Raw genomic sequence first — 26,776 nt, forward strand, 5'->3', positions numbered from 1 at the left:
AGGAAGAGAATATGGGAAAGAAAAATGGAAGCCAATGGGAGAGGAAAGAGTAGGGAAAGAAAGAAAACAGAAGCAATGAGAGGAGCCGAGGGATCCTGACTCCAGGAGTCTGTCCCTGTGTCAGTCTGGGGCCAGCAGAGACTTCCCTCTACCTGCCTCCACTTCACCTTTCCCAGAAGGCAGGTGGGAGTAGCCCTGCACCCTTCTCCAGAAGCTTGAGGACATTATTAGAAACTGTGCATCAGGAAAAGAAACAAAACCCAACACCAGGATGTCTCTTTGTCCAACAGAGGGATATAGAGAGGCAGAGAGGAGGAAAAAGGGCAAGTGAGGGGGTGGGGCAAGGAGGAGAGAAGAGCGCAGCAGGAGAGCAGGTCTCACCCCCTCCTTGGCCACCAGCAGCTGCTTCTCGGCATTTTGCTTCTTGATGTTGTAGTACTGCACCTCCACCTCATGGGTCAGCTGCAGCCACTTCTGAAGGGCCTCTGGAGCATACCATGAGCTATGTGATTCCAGCTCCTTCTCTGCTTTCCTCAAGGCCTCCCGTACCTGTGAGCCAAGAGGATACGAGTCCTTACTATTACCAAGGCCCTCTCCAATGCCTCCATATGATACATCAGCCTTCTTTTCTTCCATCTCATCTAAGCTTCACCACTCTCACAAGAGGGAGAAAGGGCAAGGATTATTTTCTGTATCTTATATATAAGAAACCAAGCTTGGAGAAGGAAAGTAACCTACTCAAGGTCAACATTTAGTAGTGTCAACCAGAAGTCAAATGGAGACTTTTTCTTTCTTTCTTTTATTTATTTATTTTTTGCTGCCAGACTAGAGGATTCTTTTCTCACATATTAGTCACTTCTCCTGGTCATACAGCCAATCTCAGCAATTTTCCCTGCTCTCATGAGGTACAGGTTATCTCAGTGAATCCTCTTCTTTCTGAGAGCTGGGGTCTATTCTTGGACCCAAGCCCTCACAATGTGGCAAGAAAAGCACTTGGGTGGGAGTCTGGAAATCTGACCTGGTCCCTGGGCTGTCACTCAACTGGCTGTGTGACCATGTGCTTCCTAAAGCAGATCTCGCTTGGTGTAAGGCCTTGTCCCAGGCAAATCCAAACTGTAAGCAAAGTGATGATCTCAGGAGAGAGTGAGCTCCCCATCCTGAGGGGTATGGAAAGAGCTCATGTCAGAAAGACCTTCAAAATGATTGCTACTCCAGGGGGCAACTGGCCTGAACACTCTCCAAAGGCTCCTCTAGCCCAGAGACTTTGTGATTCCCTCATTGATCAGGGTGGGTAGGCTGTAATGGGCACTCCCTACAAGGCAAGAAAACAAGCAAGCTTACACCTAACATGGGTATTGCCAACAGAGGCCAAGATCAGAAAGGACCAATGTGTATAAGCAGACATCTCTTCACTGACTTCTAAGCAAGAAGCATAAAATGAAGCAGTTGGCCACAAAGCACTTAAATATGAAAGGTCTGGAAAATACTGTACATACAGAACCCATTATCTATGCTGAATTCCTTCTATCTCACCCAGGCTACCAATATAAACAATTCCCAGATCCCCCATCTGAACACTGACTTTTCACTGTTCAGAATCCCAGAGAAAGGGGATTGAGAGCTGTCTACTGTCCAACTTTAGCCCATGGGGAAGTATCCCACAGCAGGTCTGGGGTCCGCCCCTGAGCCTAATATAGACCAGGAGGGCCTTAGCTAAGGACAGAACACCTTCATTCCTCTGAGAGCCCATGAGAGGACCAAGCTTCACTGGGTTTTTGTTCCTTGAAAAGGAAACTACAAAATAGCCCACTCCTGGCTTTATAGATTTAAAATGAGGAACAGACACCTCAGCGACTAATACACTGAGTCTGGAAATGTAGGATCAAGTTCCACATTAAAAGCAGTTGAAGGATTGGGATCAGCTAAAGGGAGAATGGAGAGAGAAGAGAGAGCAAGTAGAAGGAAGTATGACAGTTGGGGAGGCACATGAAAGGGCTGGTCAAACACGCTCAAAAACTGTGTAATGAGAGAAACAATTACAAAACAGGGAACAGGGGGATCACAGGTAAAGAGATAGAGACAGACACATCCATTTTCTTTATTGAGCATTTACTGCACTCTGGGGCTGTGCAAGAGAATAGGTAGCTAGGCCAAAGAGTGGACTAAAATCTCCCATAATATCACAATGCTTAGGAGACAAGGCATTGCAAGAAAGAAGGGACCTGACTCAAGCACCCAGCCAGTCCTCTCCTCAAGAGAGCTGCAAAACGTCAAAGCTGTGAGGAGTAGGAGGCCAAAGAGCTAACTTAAAAATGTCCAAGGGACAGAAAGAATCTCACAGTCATTCAGGACTGGGAAGAAATAAATTCACCAGATCTCAATAAAAAGTCAGAAAGCAGAATGCCTGAGAAACAGGGACAATTGAGGCTTGGACCAACTCTTACTAAACTACGACCCAGTTCCGACACACTTCAGTCTCTCATTGGCTTGAGATGACCAGATCCTCACCCAGCATGCCTACCCAAACTCTGTATCTGACAGAAGATGAAAATCAACTGTGGCCTTTAAGACTCTTTATGTACACTATCCAGCATTTACTAAATTACTAGACATGAGAAGAGGCAGGCAATAGAAGTAATAATCAAGAGGAAAAACAAGCGGTCTCACAAATGATCCAGATGTTAAGAGTTACCCGTCAAGGACTTTAAGACAACTATGACTAAAATGTTAAAGAAAAATATGGGAAAATTCTGGACAGGGAACAAAATCAATAAAAGAGTAAAATGGGCATTCTAGAAAAATACATTATCTGAGAGTAGGATTCCACTGTATGAGCTAAATACCACAATGTTCTTGGCAAAATACAGGATTAGGGAACTCAAAGACAGATTAAAATAAAATAACCAAACCAAAGCACAGAGGGAGGGAAAAAAAGAACAGAACTAAGCATAAGAGACATGTGGAATAGAGTTAAAAGGTCTAACATAAATATTGGATACCCAGAAGGAGAGGCGAGAATGGAGCAGAAGCAACATGTCAACACCACAGTGAATGTGTGTTCTGCGGTTGCTGGGTAAAATGCTCTATACGCAGCAATGAGGTCACATTGATCAGTCATGTTTAAATTTTTATATCCTTACTGATGCTTTTGGCTGCTTATTATTGGGAGGGGGATGCTAAAAATCTCTAACTTTGATTATGAAATTTGTCTATTATCCTGTTAGTTTTTCTTAACTTTTGCTTTATATATATATATATATATACACACACACACACACATATATATATATATACACGCACACACATATTTTAAACTATATTATTAGGTGTATCCAAATTAAAGGTTGTTATATTTTACTGTTTAGTTCACACATTTATCGTACATGAAATGTCCATTTTTGTCTCTAGTAATACTTTTTTCTCTAAGTCTATTTTGTCTGACATAAACATAGCTACCCCTGCTTTATTTTCCTTAGTATTTATCATATATTAATATCTTTTCTCATCTTTTTACTTTTAACTATTTTGTATCCTTATTTCTAAAGCATATCTGTTGTAAACAGCATATAGTTGGGTTTTGGTTTTTATCCAGTCTGACACTCTTTGCCTTTTAGTTGTTTTCTATAGTCTGCTTACATCATCCAAGTTTCAACATATTTGAAAGGACTGGACCCTGTGGTCAAAGCACATGTTCTTTGAACACAGCAAAGTTAAACTGGAAATCAATGAGAAAGATAAACAGAAAAGTCCCCAAGTATTTGAAAATTAGGCAACACACTTAAATAACCATGGGTCAAAAAGAAATCACAATGGAAGTTAGGAAATGTTTTTAACTGAATCCCAATTTTTTAAATTAGAAGATTCCCAAATAAAGTCATCAATACATTTATGAAAAGGTATTCAATATTATTGGTCAATAGGAAAATTAAAATTAAAATCACAATAAGATACTATTACATCCACATCATAATGTATAAAATGAAAATGCCTAAAAATACTCAGTTGTACTATAGCTCAAGTAGAACTCTCACACTATCACTAGTGGCTGTACAGATTGGTACAATCATTCTGGAAAATCACCAATTTCTCAAAACAAATATATGAATGCCCTGTTACATATCCAAAAGAAATAAGTGATGCCCACAAAGAAGTCTTAAAAGAAAACAAACTTGCAAACAACCCAAATGTCTATCAATAGGAGAATGGATAAATAATTTATAGTATATCCATACAAGGGATTAACACTCAGCAACAGAAATAAACTGATTATCACTACATGCAATAACATGGTTGCCTTTCACAGATATAATGTTCAATTAAAGAAACCAAACACAAAAGAATGCATACTGTATAATGCTATTTACATGATGTTAAAAATCAGGTGAAACTAATCTGGTTTAGAGGTTACGACTGTAGTTACCTTCCGGGTGGAGTATTGACAGGGAGAAAGGGGAAGCAGAAGTGAGCCCTCTGAGTGCTTACGAGATTCTGTACCTTGATGTGCATGGTGGTGACACAGGTACAAGCTGTATACTTACGATCTGTGTATGTAAATACCTCAACTAAAAAGGGACAGAATAACTTATCACCTGTTATTCACTGTGCTTTCACAACCGCAGTGATCCTTTCTGCAACTTTTCCATTACTCTTGGCCAGACCCTTGGCTCCTGCCCTTTGACCCCAGCGCCTCAGGACTGTAGACTCTCCTACCTGCTCCAGCTCCTCCTCGGCATATTTCTGGCGGCTCCGCTCATTCTCCGTGCCCTCCCGCAGCTCCTTCAGCCTCTGGGCTTCCTGCTTGGCAAGGTTGATCTCGTCGCGCAGCTTCTTCTCCAGGTGCACCTTTTCGACCTCCACTGTGCGGTGCTCCTCCTGGGCTTTGTGCAGCCTGGAGACAACGCAGGGAGCTGGAGGAGGCCAGGCCAGGCAGTGCCCGCCAGCTTGCCACAGGGCATGGCATCAAGAGGAAGATGAAGCCTCCAGCACTCAGAATACTGGAGATCAGTGGAGAAATAACTCCAGAAAGAATGAAAGGATGGAGCCAAAGCAAAAATATTACCCAGTTGTGGATGTGACTGGTGATAGAAGCAAGATCCGATGCTGTAAAGAACAATATTGCATAGGAACCTGGAATGTCAGGTCCCTGAATCAAGGCAAATTGGAAGCGGTCAAACAAGAGATGGCAAGGGTGAACGTCGACATTCTAGGAATCAGCGCACTAAAATGGACTGAAATGGGTGAATTTAACTCAAATGACCATTATATCCACTACTGCGGGCAGGAATCCCTCAGAAGAAATGGAGTAGCCATCATGGTCAACAATAGAGTCCGAAATGCAGTACTTGGATGCAATCTCAAAAACGACAGAATGATCTCTGTTCATCTCCAAGGCAAACCATTCAATATCACAGTTATCCAAGTCTGTGCCCCAACCAGTAACACTGAAGAAGCTGAAGTTGAACGGTTTTATGAAGACCTACAAGACCTTTTAGAACTAACACCCAAAAAAGATGTCCTTTTCATTATAGGGGACTGGAATGCAAAAGTAGGAAGTCAAGAAATACCTGGAGTAACAGGCAAATTTGGCCTTGGAGTACGGAATGAAGCAGGGCAAAGACTAATAGAGTTTTGCCAAAAAAAGGCACTGGTCACAGCAAACACCCTCTTCCAACAACACAAGAGAAGACTCTACACATGGACATCACCAGATGGTCAACACTGAAATCAGATTGATTATATTCTATGCAGCCAAAGATGGAGAAGCTCTATACAGTCAACAAAAACAAGACCAGGAGCTGACTGTGGCTCAGATCATGAACTCCTTATTACCAAATTCAGACTTAAATTGAAGAAAGTAGGGAAAACCGCTAAACCATTCAGGTATGACCTAAATCAAATCCCTTATGATCATACAGTGGAAGTGAGAAATAGATTTAAGGGCCTAGATCTGATAGATAGAGTGCCTGATGAACTATGGAATGAGGTTCGTGACACTGTACAGGAGACAGGGATCAAGACCATCCCCGTGGAAAAGAAATGTAAAAAAGCAAAATGGCTGTCTGGGGAGGCCTTATAAATAGCTGTGAAAAGAAGAGAGGTGAAAAACAAAGTAGAAAAGGAAAGATATAAGCATCTGAATGCAGAGTTCCAAAGAACAGCAAGAAGAGATAAGAAAGCCTTCTCACAGATCAATGCAAACAAATAGAGGAAAACAACAGAATGGGAAAGACTAGAGATCTCTTCAAGAAAATTAGAGATACCAAGGGAACATTTCATGCAAAGATGGGCTCGATAAAGGACAGAAATGGTATGGACCTAACAGAAGCAGAAGATATTAAGAAGAGGTGGCAAGAATACACAGAAGAACTGTATAAAAAAGATCTTCACGACCCAGATAATCATGATGTGATCACTAATCTAGAGCCAGACATCTTGGAAAGTGAAGTCAAGACGGCCTTAGAAAGCATCAATATGAACAAAGCTAGTGAAGGTGATGGAATTCCAGTGGAGCTGTTTCAAATCCTGAAAGATGACACTGTGAAAGGGTTGCACTCAATATGCCAGCAAATTTGGAAAACTCAGCAGTGGCCACAGGACTCGAAAAGGTCAGTTTTCATTCCAATTCCAAAGAAAGGAAATACCAAAGAATGCTCAAACTACCACACAATTGCACTCATCTCACATGCTAGTAAAGTAATGCTTAAAATTCTCCAAGCCAGGCTTCAGCAATACGTGAACCATGAACTCCCTGATGTTCAAGCTGGTTTTAGAAAAGGCAGAGGAACCAGAGATCAAATTGTCAACATCCACTGGATCATGGAAAAAGCAAGAGAGTTCCAGAAAAACATCTATTTCTGCTTTTTTGACTATGCCAAAGCCTTTGACTGTGTGGATCACAATAAACTGTGGAAAATTCTGAAAGAGATGGGAATACCAGACCACCTGACCTGCCTCTTGAGAAATCTGTATGCAGGTCAGGAAGCAACAGTGAGAACTGGACATGGAACAACAGACTGGTTCCAAATAGGAAAAGGAGTACGTCAAGGCTGTATATGGTCACCCTGCTTATTTAACTTCTATGCAGAGTACATCATGAGAAACGCTGGACTGGAAGAAACACAAGCTGGAATCAAGATTGCAGGGAGAAATATCAATAACCTCAGATATGCAGATAACACCACCCTTATGGCAGAAAGTGAAGAGGAGCTAAAAAGCCTCTTGATGAAAGTGAAAGAGCAGAGTGAAAAAGTTGGCTTAAAGCTCAACATTCAGAAAACGAAGATCATGGCATCTGGTCCCATCACTTCATGGGAAATAGATGGAGAAACAATGGAAACAATGTCAGATTTCATTTTTGGGGGCTCCAAAATCACTGCAGATGGTGACTGCAGCCATGAAATTAAAAGATGCTTACTCCTTGGAAGAAAAGTTATGACCAACCTAGATAGTATATTCAAAAGCAGAGACATTACTTTGCCGACTAAGGTCCGTCTAGTCAAGGCTATGGTTTTTCCTGTGGTCATGTATGGATGTGAGAGTTGAACTGTGAAGAAGGCTGAGTGCCGAAGAATTGATGCTTTTGAACTGTGGTGTTGGAGAAGACTCTTGAGAGTCCCTTGGACTGCAAGAAGATCCAACCAGTCCATTCTGAAGGAGATCAACCCTGGGATTTCCTTGGAAGGAATGATGCTAAAGCTGAAGCTCCTGTACTTTGGCCACCTCATGAGAAGAGTTGACTCATTGGAAAAGACTCTGATGCTGGGAGGGATTGGGGGCAGGAGGAGAAGGGGACAACAGAGGATGAGATGGCTGGATGGCATCATGGACTTGATGGATGTGAGTCTGAGTGAACTCTGGGAGATGGTGATGAACAGGGAGGCCTGGCATGCTGCGATTCATGGGGTCGCAAAGAGTCATGGTGATGAACAGGGAGGCTTGGCATTCTGTGATTTATGGGGTCGCAAAGAGTCGGACACGACTGAGTGACTGTACTGAACTGAACTGACCCTGCCACCTGCCTGGCCCTGGTGAGGCAGCTCAGGACCAACAGCAACCATGTCATTACCCTACTTATTTGGACCGTCATTACCCTACTTATTTGTACCATCATTCCGCTGCCAGTAACAAAGGCTGTGAAGCCAAGGTTCCGGGGTATCTGAATCCTTCCTTCTAAGGTGTCGGGGAGACAGTGAAGGACAAGAGAGCCTAGAGTGCTGCAGTCCATGGGGTCCCAAAGAGTCAGATACAACTTACTGATTAAACAACAACAAGATATCTCACATACTCAGATCATAACAATTACTAGTTTACAAGGTCTTCCACATTTGTCCTCTCTGCAGATAATGATATATTGTACAATTATCAGCCTGGGACAGGTATGGACACAAAGGCTTAGGAAAGGGAACAAATGGCAGACAGAATTGAGACCAGAATTCTAATCTTTATGTGTTCAAATTGCACATTTATTACCCTTATATCAAGGTATCTGGAAGGTACAATCAATGTAGAATACCCTGAAACACAGACCAAAGACCCAGGGAAAGCTTGATGGTGAAATATGCTGGGGGGGGGGGGTGGTCATGGGGAGATTTAAGGAAGATGAGAAGGGAACTATTGAGCTGTACCTCTTGGACTCCTGAGTACCTAAATCCCAAAAGCACAGAAATATGAAATTCATGCTAAAGGGGCTGGGCAGGATTTGGGGGAGCCCCTCATGCCCCTGACCATAAGTTCCCTTCCTAAGCACATTCCTTCTCAAGGGCACCACTTATAATGAAAATATGCCCTTGGACCCACCCATACATTCCCTCTGTTTACTGACAAAACCCTTCATCCATCCAGCTAAGCTTCTTTCCTTCTTCCCTTTCTTTGCACTACATATCTATGTTTATTCATTCATTCATCCCTTCACCTATTCCTTCACCTAGTACTTTAAGGTGTCTACTAAATGCCAAGCCCTGTGTGACTCCTAGATATATGGAGATGAGTGAGAAGACTGCCCCTGCCACTGAGGTGCTCATGGCCTAGTCCAATATAGACAAGTAAACGGATAGGTGCACACAGTGTGGTAAGTTCTGTAATAGAGAAATAAAGTGTTGGGTAGGCCCAAAGGATGGGGTGATCAACTCTGCCTGAAAGGAGTAGGGGAAGGTGAGGCCTGGGTTAAACCTAGAAGAAAGAATAAGCATCAGCTGGTCTCCCTGGAAGAGGGAAAGGACTTAGCTACTGTCAGGTCTTCCTACCTTAGTAGGAATCACTATATTACAGGGTAAGAGGGGAAAGGAAGAGGAAGAAAACAAGTGATATATGGCTTAGACTTGAGGTGCAGAAGAGAGAAGACAGGCTGCAGAACAAGTAGGGACTACAGAAAAGAGCACTGACTTAATTAACTCAGCGGAGTCAATTACGCAGGTAAACGGAAGAGGCAGCAACAGAACTGAACCTCTAAAAAAATCCCAAGTCCAGATCTGTCAATGACTGAAGCCTCAAAAGATGTGGTGAACCAATAAGGAGGGAAGAGGAAAAATGCCTAAGCTGCAAGCTTTCTGCTGACAAATTGCAGCCTTCTGTGCACTTTGTCCCTGGAGTGAAAAGGAACTGAACCTCATCGAGGCATTCAGCAGGTGGCGCTATGTGCACAGCTAAAAACAGGTCGGGGCGCCATTTCCAGCACAATCTCCTTGCCCTGAATATCCTCCTTTATTGTACTCTCCCATGACTCAACTGCTTGAAATTAGAGATTCAATTCTTCACTGAAATATTATCCTCTCTTAAAGCAGCCTCTTCTGAAAAGTCTATGATATGCCTGTCTTCTTCATACAATAGGGAGTTCCTTTAAAGTAGAATCAAAACTGATCCATTTTGGATGTAATAGAGATGAAGATCAATAAATACTACTGGGTGAAGAAATGAGCTAATAAATGTAAAATCAAGCCTGGGCCCACCTCGTCTCTTTCACAGAAGACTGAGCATTTTGAAGGCGGCAATCAGTTACCATCAGAAGTAAGAAAAGCAGGCAGTCTGACCACAGCTCGGATCTACGCAGCTGTGTGACTGTGGACAAGTCTGTTCCCTGGACCAGGCCTGTTTCTTCCTTTTTAAGTGGGACTCAAAATTCCTGCCTGCCTCAAAGAATTATCTTGAAACCCAGTGAAATCTTAACTAGAATGCACATGTAGCATTACATTTACTCACCTAAAGCATCAGGAACTCTGGAAAAAGCTCTTTGGTGACTGGCAGTGTAGGCCTGCCAAAGTAAGGAGGCACAAAGAAGCACATGGGCCCCTGTGTCAGAGGAGGATATGTGTGTGCACAGGTGTAAGACTGTCTTGGGTTGGGAGGGGTGTGCATTCGTTTCTCAAAGTGCCACAGTGGCCAGTTAGCTCTGGAGACCTTGGGGAGCAGGGAGGGCTTTTAGTTTAGTTTTATCCCCAAACTTGGAATGCCTCCTGCCTAGATTCTTTGCCTTTGGAATGAAAACAGTACATGTTTTTCAGACAAATGAAGAATGGGGACTGCCCACATAGCAGCATTTAGCCCCCAGTTGGAAAAGGGCCCAGGAACAAGGGGCCCAGCAAAGTAGCCAGGAATCAGCTCAAAGATAAAACTCCTTTTGCCTCCTAAAAGCCCATGGAAACGAATCTGCTAGGGGTGCCTTTACTGAGGCAGCAGCCTGTGGTTAAAGAAATTCCTAACTTACTACTTACGGACACTTAGCCTCTCCGAGGCTTCATTTCTTCAACTCTAAAATTGGGATAACAATACCTACCTAAGAGGGTTGTGGTGATTACAAACAATAATGCTTAAATGTACTTAACAATATCCAGTTCTTAAGAAACCATTTCCCCATCCTTCCTAAATAAATAAATTAATTAAAATAATAGAAAAGAGACAGACTTCACTCCTTTTATGTGGATTCCTGCAAAGACTCCCCAACAGGAGTCCCTAGGCTGTCTGAATCATTTTCTGACAAACACTCCTGAAGTAGGCCTCTCCTTTTCTTAAAACCAAAACAAAGCAAAAAAGTAAAACACCCACATTGATTCTCTATTGCCTTTTGCATCCTACTAACATGTGGACACAACTGAAGTGACTTAGCAGCAGCAGCAGCAACATGTGAGTCCAAAGGTACCAGGGATCTGGCCTCATTCTATACACTCAACCACAACCACCAGGTTAATCTTTCCTACCCATCTTTCAAGGCCACCTCCTCAGACTCCACATCCATTCATCTCCTGCCTCTATGCCATTCCAGTCCTTGCAGCTCTCTTCCTATAGGCTGGCACTGAGTCACTGCTCCTTCTTAAGTGTATGCTCTGTGGCCCAGAAGCAGTGATTTCCTTCCAATTCCCCACACAGACCTGGTTCCTAGATGTCAGAAAGTACTTAGGTCAGCTGGCAGACTGTCACCTTCCCTTCACAGCTAGATCTTCTACAATAGTTTCTAAACCATGCTTTATTCAAACAGAACCTCAGACTATCAAGCTAAAATGTCCTGGTATGCTCCTAGTTCAACTCCTTTACATTACTAATGAGGAAATATGTCCCCGAAAGGAAAGGGATTTACCCAGTCATACAACAGTGGGTGCTTCCCAGGTGGTGCTAGTGGTAAAGAATCTGCCTGCCAACACAGGAGATGCAAGAGACACGGGTTCAATCCCTGGGTTGGGAAGATCCCCTGGAGTAGCAAATGGCACCCCATTCCAGAATTCTTGCCTGGAAGATTCCCTGGGCAGAGGAGTCTGGCAGATTACAGCCCATGGGCTGCAAAGAGTCAGACTGAGCACAGCACATATACAACAAGTGAGATTTAGACCCCATATAAGACAGCATGAAAGGTATTAGGAAGATAGGTTTGCGAGCTTTCTTTGGGAAAGGACAGTAATTATGTCTACTTCTATGGAAAGGGAAGCAGTCAAGAGGTGGGATGGAGGAGGGAATGACCCCACACAAGCCATCCAACCAGGGAAGCTCAAGACCTTCCAGCAGCTCCACACTTCTCCCTCTGAAGCTCCGGGGGAGAAAGGATAGAAATAAGCTTCTGCTCTGGGGAGGGATACTTGCCTGTGTGACTGGAACGGCAGGAACCTAGACTCTGACACAGGTTTGGGAGGATGACACAGCCTGGGCCACCATGTCAGCACGGTCTTGGGAGCCAGACAGCCCACATCTCAGGTGGAAACTGGAGGCTCCCAAGAGCTGGCAACACCAGGGTCAGGGGGCAGGGACCAGGGCCTTACCTTTCCTGAAGGTCATGCAGACTCTGCTCGGCTCGGTGTAAGCCCTCCAGGTCCTTCATCATCTTCTTCATGTGCTCCTTGGAGTAACGGTTCTGGATATAGGCAAACCAGCAGCCACCCACACCAATAACAATAGACACCACCAGCATGAAGTCCTTGAGGTGGTTATGGCGGGTCACTGCCAGAGAGGAAGAGCACAGTGAGTCAGGGTGCCCACTGCCTGCTCAGCCTCACACACTCTGTGTGTCCCCTCCTCCACAAAGCCTTCCCACTCAGGAGGAATTGATTTCTCTTCTTAGACACACACTCGCCACACTCTGCTTATTTCTCTGCTAGGTCAAGGCCTAGTTTGGAAAGGATGAGAGGCCTTAGGGCAATATAGGAAGCTCACTGGATCACACTTCCCTAATGTGCAGTGAAGAGAACTAGTGCCTTCTCAGTACATCCCAGCCATTCTGGGCTGCAGTGAGCCCATGTGCCCAGATGCAGTGGCTTCTACCCTACAGGGTAAGAAACACCTGGATACTACAATAGGCAGAAGAGGGTGGGTGGTAAGGGTACAAGCAAAGTCACTAGAGCCTGAGGATTGGCTGTGGGGCGGAAGTTACTGCAGGAGCTGGGTCTCCCAGACCATGAGGCTATTCTAGGTGCAAGGTACAAAGACTAGATCATATAGAGGTCTGCAAGTCTCATCTACAGAGAGCATTTCTATCTAGGCTGTGGTTCGCCCAGAGACCAGGTAGAACAGGAGCAGCATCAGGATGTCCCGGAGCAGAGGGCCAGGTCTACCTCCAGAGAACACCTGGCGGCTATTGGTGAAGTGCCAGGGCCCTGTCCACCAGCTGGGGTTCAAAGCAATGCTTTGCTCTGGAGAGAGCAACACTGAAAAGCTAAACAAGGAATAACATCAGAAGATAAGAACAAATGCTGTGTCCCAAGAACTGAGCTGACCAGCAGAGGGGCAGTCCTGGAGCCGGAGACTGGGCCACAGCACAGAAGACTGAAAGAGATACCAGGAGGGAAAGAGGCTGCTATTGTATGCCCTGCCTGCACTGTACTCCACTAGAAATAGAGCAGCAATGGCTAAGAAAAGCCCCAGACAAGGGGAAAGAGGTAATGACCTCCTGTGCACAGTGACTCACCTGGTGTTAGGGAAGGGGCAGGGGGACTGATAGGATCTCACTGCCCAGTAAGGGGCTGAGGGGGACCCAAAAGGACCCAGTGGAGCCACCAAGTCGGGGCAGGGTCTAGACAGACAGCAGGAAAAGACACATGTAGCTGAAATTCCACCTCATGAAGCTGACGCCCACTTTGACAAAAAGGGTTATATTCATAGCTCCTCATTGAAAGGCTGAGCAATAGGACATGGGGATGGTGTGAAATCAAGGACAGATTAGCACATGCTATTTCCATCCATGGGAGGGGAGTTACTAGGTCCAGGGCGTAGCCATGTCCTTCACATGTCTATGCCAGACTGTAGAGAGGAACTGGTCACTTCCCTGGTGGCTCAGATGGTAAAGAATCTGCCTGCAATGCAGGAGACCAGGTTTGATCTCTGGGTCAAGAAGCTCCCGTGCAGAAGGGAATGACAACCCACTCCAGGATTCTTGCCTGGAGAATCCCATGGACAGAGGAGCCTGGTAAGCTACAGTCCAAGAGGTCGCAAAGAGTTGGACATGACTGGGCAACTAACACCTTCACAGAGCAACTGAGGGCCCTCCAACAGCCACCCTCCAGCTTCCTGGAAGGTCTACACTTGCAGCCATGCTCACATCCCCACTCCCCCGTCCTTAGATCACAAGAAGCAATATCTCTGCAGTATAGTGAGTTGCCTTACTTTCTAGAACACATCTACCTCCTATCCAGCCTCCACCACAGGCTAGGGTACTCTTTGTCTCCCCTGTTTATTAAGGACTTTTCATCTTGGATTCCCAGGGTTTCTCACCTCTAACATCCCCAACATTCCTATCCAAAGTCAAAGGTACTACGTTCCAACAATTTTTCATGTGACTAGCTCCCTCCTCCTATTGCCTCCAACACCTCAAAGCCCTTGAGTTGGGCATACAGATCAGGCGCCAATCAATTCTACTCAGTTCCTTATTCTACCTTGTACAGATCAATTTGAAACAAGATCCTATTTTTCCCAGCTTCATATTTTCATCCAGCTCCTGAATAAAAATATTGAATTACCAGGGACAAAGATAGGATCTATCCATCACCCCCTCTTCTAAGTTAATATTGTTCCACCTATCAGTACCCTCTCAATCTCTTCAGTGAGTTTTGACTCCACTTAAATACATAAGCATTTATCCCCTATATCCTTCTGCCTTGTCAGATGCATAGATGAAACTCAGACATGCTGCCTGTTAACAGCCTGTGGGCTACCAAGCTTGGTGGGAAGAAAATGAGTCTAATCTGGTTGATTTACTCTGTGCCCCCTACCGATCATCACTTCTCTGTAGGCCAGCACCAAGCACAGCACTCACCAGCACACAGAAGCCACTCAATAAATATTTGTGGGGTTGAATCTTCACTGAAAAGGCTTAAGTGTGATATCTCCCTCTCTTTAATCCACATAAGAAGGAATTTTTTTTAAAAAAAAGAAGGGAAATAGAGAAAACATAAAATGTATCAGATATTTACATTAACATTTCAAATTCTCACAACTAATCTATACAGAAGAGTATTCCCATGTTGAAGACCAGAAAAGTGAGGTTCCATAGAGGCACTGACTTGTCAGAGTCCATGAAAAGTGACAGAGCTGGAATTCAAATCCAGATTTGTTTGACTACATGGTCTTTCTGCTACACCCCACTTTCTCATACTCATGCAGCAGGTATTGTTTCTGCTTTATTACATGCAAACATGTCTTACCAGGGTACCTATATCCCCTGATCTAGCCCAGGTGCAACTATAGGAATTCCACGGCCTAAGTTTCCCCCCTCAACCTGCTGGGAGCTAACTGTGGCACTGCCATCAGAGAGTGAAGATCCAAAAGCTGAACGGCCAGGCCTTTGAGGTTAAAAATAAGGCCTCGTGTAGAGAAACTCTTATTTCAACAAAGGAAGCATATTGCATGAAGTATTAGGAAGTTTGAGTTCTATCCTTACCTCTGCCCTAATTTGTTATGAAACTCACTTCCCCCATCTCTGTCTCAGCTTCCTCAGCTGTAAAATGCATTATCACAGAATTGCTAAAAGATTAAATGCCTAGTTGTAAATGAAAGTACTTTGAGGTGCTCAGAGAAATAGATGTGAGAATTGTCAGTTCCTTTCAGTGGGGTCCACAGTCCTAGTTCAGTTCAGCTGAGCCACTCAGTCGTGTCCGACTCTTTGTGACCCCATGGACTGCAGCATGCCAGGCCTCCCTGTCCATCGCCAACTCCCAGAGTTTACTCAAACTCATGTCCATTGAGTCAGTGATGTCATCCAACCATCTCATCCTCTTTCATCCCCTTCTCCTCCTGCCTTCAATATTTCCCAACATCAGGGTCTTTTCAAATGAGTCAGTTCTTCACATCAGGTGGCCAAAGTATTGGAGCTTCAGCATCAGTCCTTCCAATGAATATTCAGGGTTGATTTCCTTTAGGATGGACTGGTTGGATCTCCTTGCAGTCCAAGGGACTCTCAAGAGTCTTCTCCAACACCACAGTTCAAAAGCATCATTTCTTTGGTGCTCAGCTTTTTTTATAGTCCAACTCTCACATCCATATATGACTACTGGAAAAACCATAGCTTTGACTAGATGGACCTTTGTTGGCAAAGTAATGTCTCTGTTTTTTAATATGCTGTCTAGGTTGGTCATAACTTTCCTTCCAAGGAGTAAGCGTCTTTTAATTTCATGGCTGCAGTCACCATCTGCAGGGACTTTGAAGCCCCGCAAAATGAAGTCTCTCACTGCTTTCACTGTTTCCCCATATATTTGCCATGAAGTGATGGGACCAGATGCCATGATCTTAGTTTTCTGAAAGTTGAGTTTTAAGCCAACTTTTTCACTCTCCTCTTTCACTTTCATCAAGAGGCTCTTTAGCTCTTCTTCACTTTCTGCCATAAGGGTGATGTCATCTGCATATCTGAGGTTATTGATATTTCTCCCGGCAATCTTGATTCCAGCTTGTGCTTCTTCCAGCCCAGCGTTTCTCATGATGTACTCTGCAGAGAAGTTAAATGAGCCTTGACGTACTCCTTTCCCAATTTGGAACCAGTCTGTTGTTCCATGTCCAGTTCTAACTGTTGCTTCCTGACCTGCATACAGATTTCTCAAGAGGCAGGTCAGGTGGTCTGGTATTCCCATCTCTTTCAGAATTTTCCACAGTTTGTTGTAGTCCACACAGTCAAAGGCTTTGGCATAGTCAATAAAGCAAAAGTAGATATTTTTCTCGAACTCTCTTGCTTTTTTGATGATCCAGCGAATGTTGGCAATTTGATCTCTGATTCCTGTGCCTTTTCTAAATCCAGCTTGAACATCTGGAAGTTCACAGTTCACATACTATTGAAGCCTGGCTTGGATAATTTTGAGTTCTAAGGGAATCCCTAATGGTTAACTCTATGTGTCACCTTGACTGGGCTAAGGGGTATCTGGATAGATGATAAAGAATAATTCCTGGGTGTGTCTGTGGAGTTGTCTTCATATGAGATTAATATTTGAATCAGTAGACTGAGTTAAGAAGGTCATCTTCATTAATGAGGCTGGGCATCAACCAATTGTCCACATGGCACTAAGGGTCTGAACAGACCCAAAAGGCAGAGGAAGGGCAAATATGCTCTCCAGCTTGAGTTTACACATCCATTTTCCTCTGCCCACCCACATCAGCACTCCTGGCTCTTGGTCTTCAGACTCACAGGGATTCACACACCATCAGCTCCCCTGGTCCTCAGCCTGCAGACTCAGACTGAACTACAACCCCACCTTTCCTGGGTTCCAGCTTATATATGGAAACTGTGGGACTTCTTGGCCTCCAAGATAGCGTGAATCAATTTTCATAATAAATCTCCTCATATATATATCTATATATATATACTATTGGTTCTGTTTCTCTGGAGAACCCTAATACAAAAATCTATAAACTACTGTGTCAGGAAAAAAGAAGGAGAAATAGGGAAACTAAGAATCTAGTTTGTGCCTTATTCATGATGCTCTTCTTCCTATCATAACCTGAGTCCCATTCTTTGATTCCTACCACCTTCCCAGCCCACCACAGTTTACAGAGACCTGCCCATTCCTTCTCCTCTGGACTAGGATTCCCTGACCAACCCACTCACTGGACAGCTAAAAACATGTATTTTCTCAAGGATTGCCCTGTGTGCTTTTCAGCTTTCATATCAGTCACTGTGGGTTCCTCAGGACCAGGGCACAAGACTTATTTATCTCTGTAGCCTCACTCTTAGCATAGAGCCTGACCAGAGCAGGCACTTAGCAAAGGTGGAAAGGAGGCAAAAAGGAAGAAGAAAGGGAGGTTCTAGCAGGAAAGGGTAAACAATATAAAGTACATACAGAAGGCAAATACTAGCTCCTGGGAACAAGAAGAGTCTGGCAAAGTGGGAGTTTGATGTATGATGCAGAGAACCCGGAGCTGGTGCTCTGTGACAACCCGGAGGGATGGGGTGGGGAAGGCGGTGGGAGGGGGGTTCAGGAGGAGGGGACACCTGTATGCCTATGGCTGATTCATGTTGATGTATGGCAAAAAAATCACAATATTGTAAAGTAATTATCCCCAATTAAAATAAATTAAAGAAAAGAAGAAAAGTCTGGCGAGCTGTCCTCACAGCCTCTACGAGAACTCAGCTCTCAGAATCCACCTGTCACCAGTGAACTCAGCCACGGAGAAACTACAGAGGTTTCATGAGAGCAGGCATGGCCGGCGAGATGAACACAGCTAACCCAGGGAAGCTGGTTCGGGCCTGGGGAGCCAGAAGGTGGCAAAATTCCCAGCCTGAGTGCTACAAATAGATTTTAGCAAAATGAGGTCAACTGTTAACACAATCAGGCTTGAGGCAAAGGAGGAGGGTGTAAACAAATGAGATGCTGACATGTGAACAGAGTGCAGAGTGACAGAATTTTCAGGGTGCCAGTTTTCAGGGTGAGAATGTGAGGCTCCAATAATTATCACGTTCTGGAATCCCCTCTCCCCATGTATTCTATCTGCTTCTCTACTGCCCACAGTCCGCTGTGCCTGATAGATACAGATACTCACCCCTCACTGCCACAGTAGGTGCTAGGAATTTCTTTTGTCATTTACATAGCCTTCTATGCTGAGGTGTCTGTTTAACCTGTAAGAACTATTTCTGGGCCCTCTTTTCTTCTGATTGTAGCCCCCCAAAAAATGCCTTAGCTGCCCCACCGGTGAACAGATACTACATGGGGAGCAGTTCTCCCCACAGCTAAGCTGAGCCAGACTCTTCCCCTACCTCCCCCAAGCCTGTAGCTCTGGATAGGCCCAGCCTCCTTCTGTGTAACTTCCACCTCTTCCTTGCTAGGCCTTATGCTGAGTGGCAATAACAGATGAACAAAGCTGTGTCTACCCTCAAGGAGTTTCCAGTTTAAAGAATAACAGACAGGAAAACAGACTGTTATAGAGAAAGCAGATACAATTACTTTTCTGTGCTCCTGAAACTAACACAATATTGTACTAGTATAATCAATTATACTTTCAATGAAAGAGAGGGAAATCTGAAATAACAAACAAAAAAGCAGGTACAAAGGGCTGTGGATCCCCAGAGGAAAGTGGAAAGTAAGAGGGTAGGGTTGAGCATGCCCAGGAAGAGGCTGGAAAGGCATCCTAGAGAAGGAACATAACAAAAAGGAGAAAGCGCATAAGAACAGAGCAAGCTGTGCCAGACAGGCAGCCCTCCCGCTCACTGGTTCCCCTATTACCTGAGCCACTGTGGAAGGAAAACAAGGTGCAGTCTTGTCTTTTCCTCTTCACAAGTCCCCCCAACCCCCATGATTACTGTGCAGGCCTCTTTCTGCACCTTTCTCAGTACTCCTAACAGCACAAAGGGCACCCAGCCCTGAGCCCAAGACAGTGATACACACCAACAACAGCAGCTACCACTTAGGGGAAACTGGGACACAGAGAACCTTAGGAATGTGCCCAAGGTCACCAAGTGACTGAGTGATAGAGCCAGTCTGTTTGATTTCAGAGCTGGGACTCTTACATCTTGTCTCCTCTAACAGAAGTGGAGGGTGGGATAATACAGTAGAAAAGAGAGCTGAAATATAAGCTAAAAACCTAGGTTTAAGTCATGGCTCTGCTGTTTAAAACTCGCCTCCTTTGAGCCTCAGTGAATCATTTGCTGCCATAATGAGAGATCAGCTGAGACCCCAAACTGAGCACTGTCTCTGGGCCTCTGTGTCTCAGAGCACACCTGACACCTGGCCACCGGCACTCTCAGGAGAGCCCCAGCTGGGCCAGCCTAGAGCCAGCTCTGCCTGCGGAAAAGACGGGAAACACCTGCGCTGCTCTGTGGCCCAGGCAGGGAGGGCCAAGCTGTCTTCCATGGTCAGGACTCCAGGCTGAGCCAGTCTGATCCTCCTTCCCTCTTCCCAAGCTCTGAGGCTGCTGCGAGCAGATGGATCCACTCACTCAGCAGACCCTCCAGCTACTACTGTAAACAAACTTGTGATTTGCAATTTCTCAAGCCTCAGGCCGGTGGTGGGATTTCATTCATACTGGGCAAGGTAGCCACAACTGGCAACTGAAGCCAGCCCAGGTGCTCAGGGGGTGTTCACTGCAAGCCAGTGGGGAGGCCTGAGACCACAGCCTTAACAGCTCACCCTGGATGCAGAACCCAGGTCCAAGCTAGCACAGGCCATCACTCTAAATCCTGCATGGGTGCTGGTCAGGGAAGAGCACTGACTAAGGGTTTTAGTCCATGTGCAAATGGGAAAACAGAACCTAGGGGACACAGGTCAAGGGATTCTCTGCAGGCACCCACCAAGGGCGGCCCACTCTTGCAGAAGTCTCCTGGCAAAGAGCTTCCTAGTGTCTTTCTTAGGTTCCAGCTGACAATTTTCTAAATTTTTCTTTAAGAAGCATCAGCAAGAAAGTATAAAAAAACAATCTCTGCCATCAGGACAGCTGCTGGATTCATCTTAGCTCCCAGGAGGACACCAATTCTGAGTTCTTGAATGAGAGAGCCAGTAAGAGCCTAAATGACCAAGACCATTTCACAGATGAGGGAAGCCAAATCTAAGCAGGAGAAGTGAACTGCCAAAGGTCACATGATAAGACAAGGGCTGAACACAGAAGTCCTAAAAGTACAGGATACAGGCAGTAGGGGGAAAGAACAGGCCTCCTATCTTTTACACAGAATCCTTATCAACCAAAGGGTTTCTCCCCCAAATCATGGAATGTCACAGCTGAAAGAAGTCATAAGGACCCTTCAGTTCAGTTGTTTCATGATACAAATCAGCAAATATATACTAAGGAAAACAATCTACACAAAGGTCATACAGTGAGGGGCAATTTTGAAAAGAGACCAAGGTGCTTCCCTAGGTTTATAAGAAGTTCTCTAAATGGAAGTCTAAAGGTTATAAAAAAATCAAGTTGAAATAATGATGATGGTGATAATGGGAGATATAATCCACATACTCTAAAATTCATTCTTTTAAATTAAACAATTCAGTGATTTTAGTGTATTCACAAGGTTGTGCAACCATCAGCACAATTAATTTTAGAACCTTCATCGTTATCCCAAAAGAAATCCCATACCCCATTACCAGCCACTTCCCATTTCCCACTCACTCTAGCCCCTGCCAGCTACCAATCTTAATTTGATCCCTATGGATTTATCTATTCTGAATATTGCATATAAATGGAATCAAACAATACATGTTCTTGTAGCATGTAATCAGAACTTCACTTCCTTTTATGGTTGAGTTAGATTTCATTGTGTTTATGTACTGCAACTATTTATCCATTCATCCATCAATGTATATATGGGTTGCTTCCACCTCAGCTATTGTGCCCTGTACATGTACTTGTTTCAGTATCTGTTTCCAATTTTGGGGTACATCCCCAGGTATGGAATCACTGAGTTATATGGTAACTATGTTTAACTTTTTGAGGAACAATGAGACTATGTTCTAAAGTAGCTGAACCTTTCTCCTTATCACTAGAAAGATACAAGTGTTCTAATTTCTCCACATCCCTGCCAACACTTACTTTCTGTTCTTCCCTCTGTTTTCACTTTTATTGTAGCTATCCTAGTAGATGTGAAGTATCTTCTTAACTATAGCACCTCTGCTCTGCCTACCTCAGAAACAGTTTTCTGCTGACCTCTGACCTCCTTTAGATTAGGTTACAGGCAACCTAGAGGCTAAATGAAATGAGTCTAGGAGAAGATACTCCTGTCCTGGTATCAGCCTAACCCAATTTACTGGGGCTCCCCTTGCTGGCTCTGACCTCCGGGACCCAGTACCATGTACCCAGGATTCTGATTCTCATGCTCTCTAGACCTAGCTGATTTTTCTTTTTATTTATTTATTTATTTTACAATATTGTATTGGTTTTGCCATACACCGACATGAATCCGCCATGGGTTTACATGTGTTCCCCATCCTGAAACCCTCTCCCTCCTCCCTCCCCATACCATCCCTCTGGGTTATCTCAGTGCACCAGTCCCGAGCACCCTGTATCATGCATCAAACCTGGACTGGCGATTCATTTCATTTATGATATTATACATGTTTCAATGCCATTCTCCCAAATCATCCCACCATTTCCCTCTCCCACAGAGTCCAAAAGACTGTTCTATACATCTGTGTCTCTTTTGCTATCTCGCATACAGGGTTATCATTACCATTTTTCTAAATTCCATATATATGCATTAGTATATTGTATTGGTGTTCTTCTTTCTGGCTTACTGCACTCTGTATAATAGGCTCCAGTTTCATCCACCTCATTAGAACTGAATCAAATCTATTCTTTTTAATGGCTGAGTAATACACATTGTGTATCTGTACCACAGCTTTCTTATCCATTTATCTGCTGATGGGCATCTAGGTTGCTTCCACGTCCTGGCTATTATAAACAGTGCTGTGATAAACACTGGGGTACATGTGTATCAATTCTGGTTTCCTCACTGTATACACCCAGCAGTGGGATTGCTGGGTCATAAGGCAGTTCTATTTCCAGTTTTTTAAGGAATCTCCACACTGTTCTCCATAGTGGCTATACTAGTCTGCATTACCACCAAAGTGTAAGAGGGTTCCCTTTTCTCCACACCCTCTCCAGCATTTACTGCTTGTAGACTTTTGGATAGCAGCCATTCTGACTGGCATGAAATGGTACCTCATTGTGGTTTTGATCTGCATTTCTCTGATAATGAGTGATGTTGAGCACCTTTTCATGTGTTTGTTAGCCATCTGCATCTTCTTTGGAGAAATGTCTGTTTAGTTGTTTGGCCCACTTTTTGATTGGGTTGTTTGTTTTTCTGGAATTGAGCTGCAGGAGTTGCTTGTATATTTTTGAGATTAATTCTTTTATGGGTTGCTTCATTTGCTATTATTTTCTCCCATTCTGAAGGCTGTCTTTTCACCTTGCTTATAATTTCCTTTGTTGTGCAGAAGCTTTTAATTTTAACTAGGTCCCATTTGTTTATTTTTGCTTTTATTTCCAATATTCTGGGAGGTGGGTCATAGAGGATCCTGCTGTGATTTATGTCAGAGAGTGTTTTGCCTATGTTTTCCTCTAGGAGTTTTAGCTTCTGGTCTTACATTTAGATCTTTAATCCATTTTGAGCTTATTTTTGTGTATGGTGTTAGAAAGTGTTCTAGTTTCATTCTTTTACAAGTGGTTGACCAGTTTTCCCGGCACCACTTGTTAAAGAGACTGTCTTTTCTCCATTGTATATCCTTGTCTCCTTTATCAAAGATAAGGTGTCCATAGGTGTGTGGATTTATCTCTAGGCTTTCTCTTTTGTTCCATTGATCTATATTTCTGTCTTTGTGCCAGCCATACTGTCTTGATGACTGTGGCCTTGTAGTAGAGCCTGAAGTCAGGCAGGTTGATTCCTCCAGTTCCATTCTTCTTTCTCAAGATTGCTTTGGCTATTTGAGGTTTTTTGTATTTCCATACAAATTGTAAAATTATTTGTTCTAGTTCTCTGAAAAATACCGTTGGTAGCTTGATAGGGATTGCATTGAATCTATAGATTGCTTTGGGCAGTATACTCATTTTCACTATACTGATTCTTCTGATCCATGAACACGGTATATTTCTCCATCTATTTGTGTCCCCTTTGATTTCTTTCACCAGTGTTTTATAGTTTTCTATATATAGGTCTTTTGTTTCTTTAGGTAGATATATTCCTAAGTATTTTATTCTTTTCGTTGCAATGGTGAATGGAATTGTTTCCTCAGTTTCTCTTTCTGCTTTGTCATTGTTAGTGTATAGGAATGCAAGGAATTTCTGTGTGTTGATTTTATATCCTGCAACTTTACTATATTCATTGATTAGTTCTAGTTATTTTCTGGTGGAGTCTTTAGGGTTTTCTATGTAGAGGATCATGTCATCTGCAAATAGTGAGGGTTTTACTTCTTCTTTTCCAATTTGGATTCCTTTTATTTCTTTTTCTGCTCTGATTGCTGTGGCCAAAACTTCCAGAACTATGTTGAATAGTAGTGGTGAAAGTGGGCACCCTAGTCTTGCTCCTGACTTTAGGGGAAATGCTTTCAATTTTTCACCATTGAGGATAATGTTTGCTGTGGGTTTGTCATATATAGCTTTTATTATGTTGAGGTATGTTCCTTCTATTCCTGCTTTCTGGAGGGTTTTTATCATAAATGGATGTTGAATTTTATCAAAGGCTTTCTCTGCATCTATTGAGATAACCATATGGCTTTTATTTTTCAATTTGTTAATGTGGTGTATTACATTGATTGATTTGCGGATATTGAAGAATCCTTGCATCCCTGGGATAAAACCCACTTGGTCATGATGTATGATCTTTTTAATATGTTGTTGGATTCTGTTTGCTAGAATTTTGTTAAGGATTTTTGCATCTATGTTCATCAGTGATATTGGCCTGTAGTTTTCTTTCCTTGTGGCATCTTTGTCAGGTTTTGGTATTAGGGTGACAGTGGCCTCATAGAATGAATTTGGAAGTTTACCTTCCTCTGCAATTTTCTGGAAGAGTTTGAGTAGGATAGGTGTTAGGTCTTCTCTAAATTTTTGGTAGAATTCAGCTGTAAAGCCATCTGGTCCTGGGCTTTTGTTTGCTGGAAGATTTCTGATTACAGTTTCAATTTGTTTGCTTGTGATGGGTCTGTTAAGATTTTCTATTTCTTCCTGGTTCAGTTTTGAAAAGTTGCACTTTTCTAAGAATTTGTCCATTTCTTCCAAGTTGTCCATTATATTGGCATATAGTTGCTAATAATAGTCTCTTATGATCCTTCGTATTTCTGTGTTGTCTGTTGTGATCTCTTCATTTTCATTTCTAATTTTGTTGATTTGATTTTTCTCCCTTTGTTTCTTGATGAGTCTGGCTAATGGTTTGTCAATTTTATTTATCTTCTCAAAGAACCAGCTTTTGGCTTTGTTGATTTTTGCTATGGTCTCTTTTGTTTCTTTTGCATTTATTTCTGCCCTAATTTTTAAGATTTCTTTCCTTCTACTAACCCTAGGGTTCTTCATTTCTTCCTTTTCTAGTTGTTTGAGGTGTAGAATCAGGTTATTTATTTGACTTTTTTCTTGTTTCTTGAGGTAAGCCTGTATTGCTATGAACCTTCCCCTTTGCACTACTTTTATAGTGTCCCATAGGTTTGGGGTTGTTGTGTTTTCATTTTCATTCGTTTCTATGCATATTTTGATTTCTTTTTTGATTTCTTCTGTGATTTGTTAGTTGTTCAGCAACATGTTGTTCAGCCTCCATATGTTGGAATTTTTAATAGTTTTTCTCCTGTAACTGACATCTAATCTTACTGCATTATGGTCAGAAAAGATGCTTGGAATTATTTCAATTTTTTTGAATTTACCAAGACTAGATTTACAGCCCAGGATATGATCTATCCTGGAGAAGGTTTCGTGTGTGCTTGAGAAAAAGGTGATTTTTCTATTTGCAATTCTTACTTTAACCTGTTTTTAACACACCCTTTCAGATATGGTAAGTACTATTTCGATACAGACCGTGTGTATGCTACGTTGCTTCAGTCGTGTCTGACTCTTTGCGACCCTATAGACTGTAGCCCGCCAGGCTCCTCTGTCCATGGGATTCTCCAGGCAAGAATACTGGAGTGGGTTGCCATTTCCTTTTCCAGGGGATCCTCCTAAACCAGGGATCAAACCCACATCTCTTACATCTTATGTCTCCTGCACTGGCGGGTGGGTTCTTTACCATTAGCACTAGCTGTGTTAACAGTCTATTAGTATATCTCAGAAGACTAAAGAAGATTTCAGGCTGCCAAAGGCCTCCCCCTAACTGTAGGGTGACACGGGAGAGCCTCTGAAAAAATAGCCTAGCTTTCACTGCTGGGTTTGATTCTTCTGGTATAGTTTTTGCTGGTGTATACAAAGAGAGGGGGGTAGGCTGTTAATAAAGAAAGTTTAATAAGGCCACTTCCCATTTTTCAAGAGTCAACTCAAGAGTGATCCTCTCCATAAAACTTGTCGGTCTCCAACTGAAAACTCCTCCCTACTTTGTGCTCCCATCTGAACTATGGAATGACTTACATGACAGTTATACCACTGTATCTGTTGACCATTTACTGAATTTGTTGACATGCCAATGTTCATTTAGATGGAACTTCTTGAGAGAAGAGACTGTCATTTAGTGGTGCACAGTAGGTGCTTTAAAAATGTTGGTGGATGAATAAAAGGCCATTGCTCAGTACAGAGGGTGGGCCTCACAATTAGAGCCTTCATTGTGTCATTTATTTAAAACTTATAAATGAATGATAAGAAAAAATGTGTCCTAGGACCTAAAAGGCTTCCCTGGTGCCTTACACAGTAAAGAATCCACCTGCGATGCAGGAGAGCTGGGTTCGATCCCTGGGTTGGGAAGATCCCCTGGAGGAGGGCATGGTAACCCACTCCAGTATTCTTGCCTGGAGAATCCTCATAGACAGAGAGGCCTGGCGGGCTACAGTCCATGGAGTAGCAAAGAGTCGGACATGACTGAGTGACTAAACACATAGAACAAGACCAAAAAAGGCAATAAAGCAGATGAAAATGGTCTTCTCCCATGTTGCTCTGTTTCACACTTACAAAAGGTATAGACTTTCTGAAGAAGACAAAACTATGGAGAGGTAAAAAAAAAAAAAAATCAATGCTTGCCAGAGGTTGAGGAAGAAAGAAGGATAAACAGGTGGAGCACAGAGGATCTTCAGGGCAGTGAAAAACTATTCTGTCTGACACCACACAGATGGATACAAGTCATTATACATTTGTCCAAACCCACAGACTGCACAACACCAAGAGTGAGTCTTAATGTAAACTATGGACTCGGGGTGATAACGCTGTGTCGGTGTAGGTTCAGCAGTTGTTACAAATGTACCACTGTGGTGAAGATGTTTTTAATGGGGAAGGCTGTGCATGT

General features: G+C 43.4%; 1 protein-coding gene across 6 annotated transcripts in view; it reads right to left on the reverse strand.

Annotated features, from left to right (window-relative positions):
- The window catches only part of STIM1 (stromal interaction molecule 1), a 201,827-nt gene that overhangs the window by 10,211 nt on the left and 164,840 nt on the right, over nucleotides 1–26,776 (reverse strand). For all 6 annotated transcript variants that reach the window (XM_040258679.1, XM_040258680.1, XM_040258683.1 and 3 more), the window contains exons 6-8: nucleotides 12,240–12,417; nucleotides 4,711–4,888; nucleotides 382–549 (exon numbers count right to left, since the gene is read on the reverse strand). In XM_040258679.1, coding sequence (XP_040114613.1) covers nucleotides 382–549; nucleotides 4,711–4,888; nucleotides 12,240–12,417 — 524 coding nt within the window. The remainder of the gene's footprint in view (nucleotides 1–381; nucleotides 550–4,710; nucleotides 4,889–12,239; nucleotides 12,418–26,776) is intronic.

The sequence above is a fragment of the Oryx dammah genome, unplaced genomic scaffold (genome assembly GCF_014754425.2).
Source record: "Oryx dammah isolate SB20612 unplaced genomic scaffold, SCBI_Odam_1.1 HiC_scaffold_17, whole genome shotgun sequence".
NCBI classification, from domain to species: domain Eukaryota; kingdom Metazoa; phylum Chordata; class Mammalia; order Artiodactyla; family Bovidae; genus Oryx; species Oryx dammah.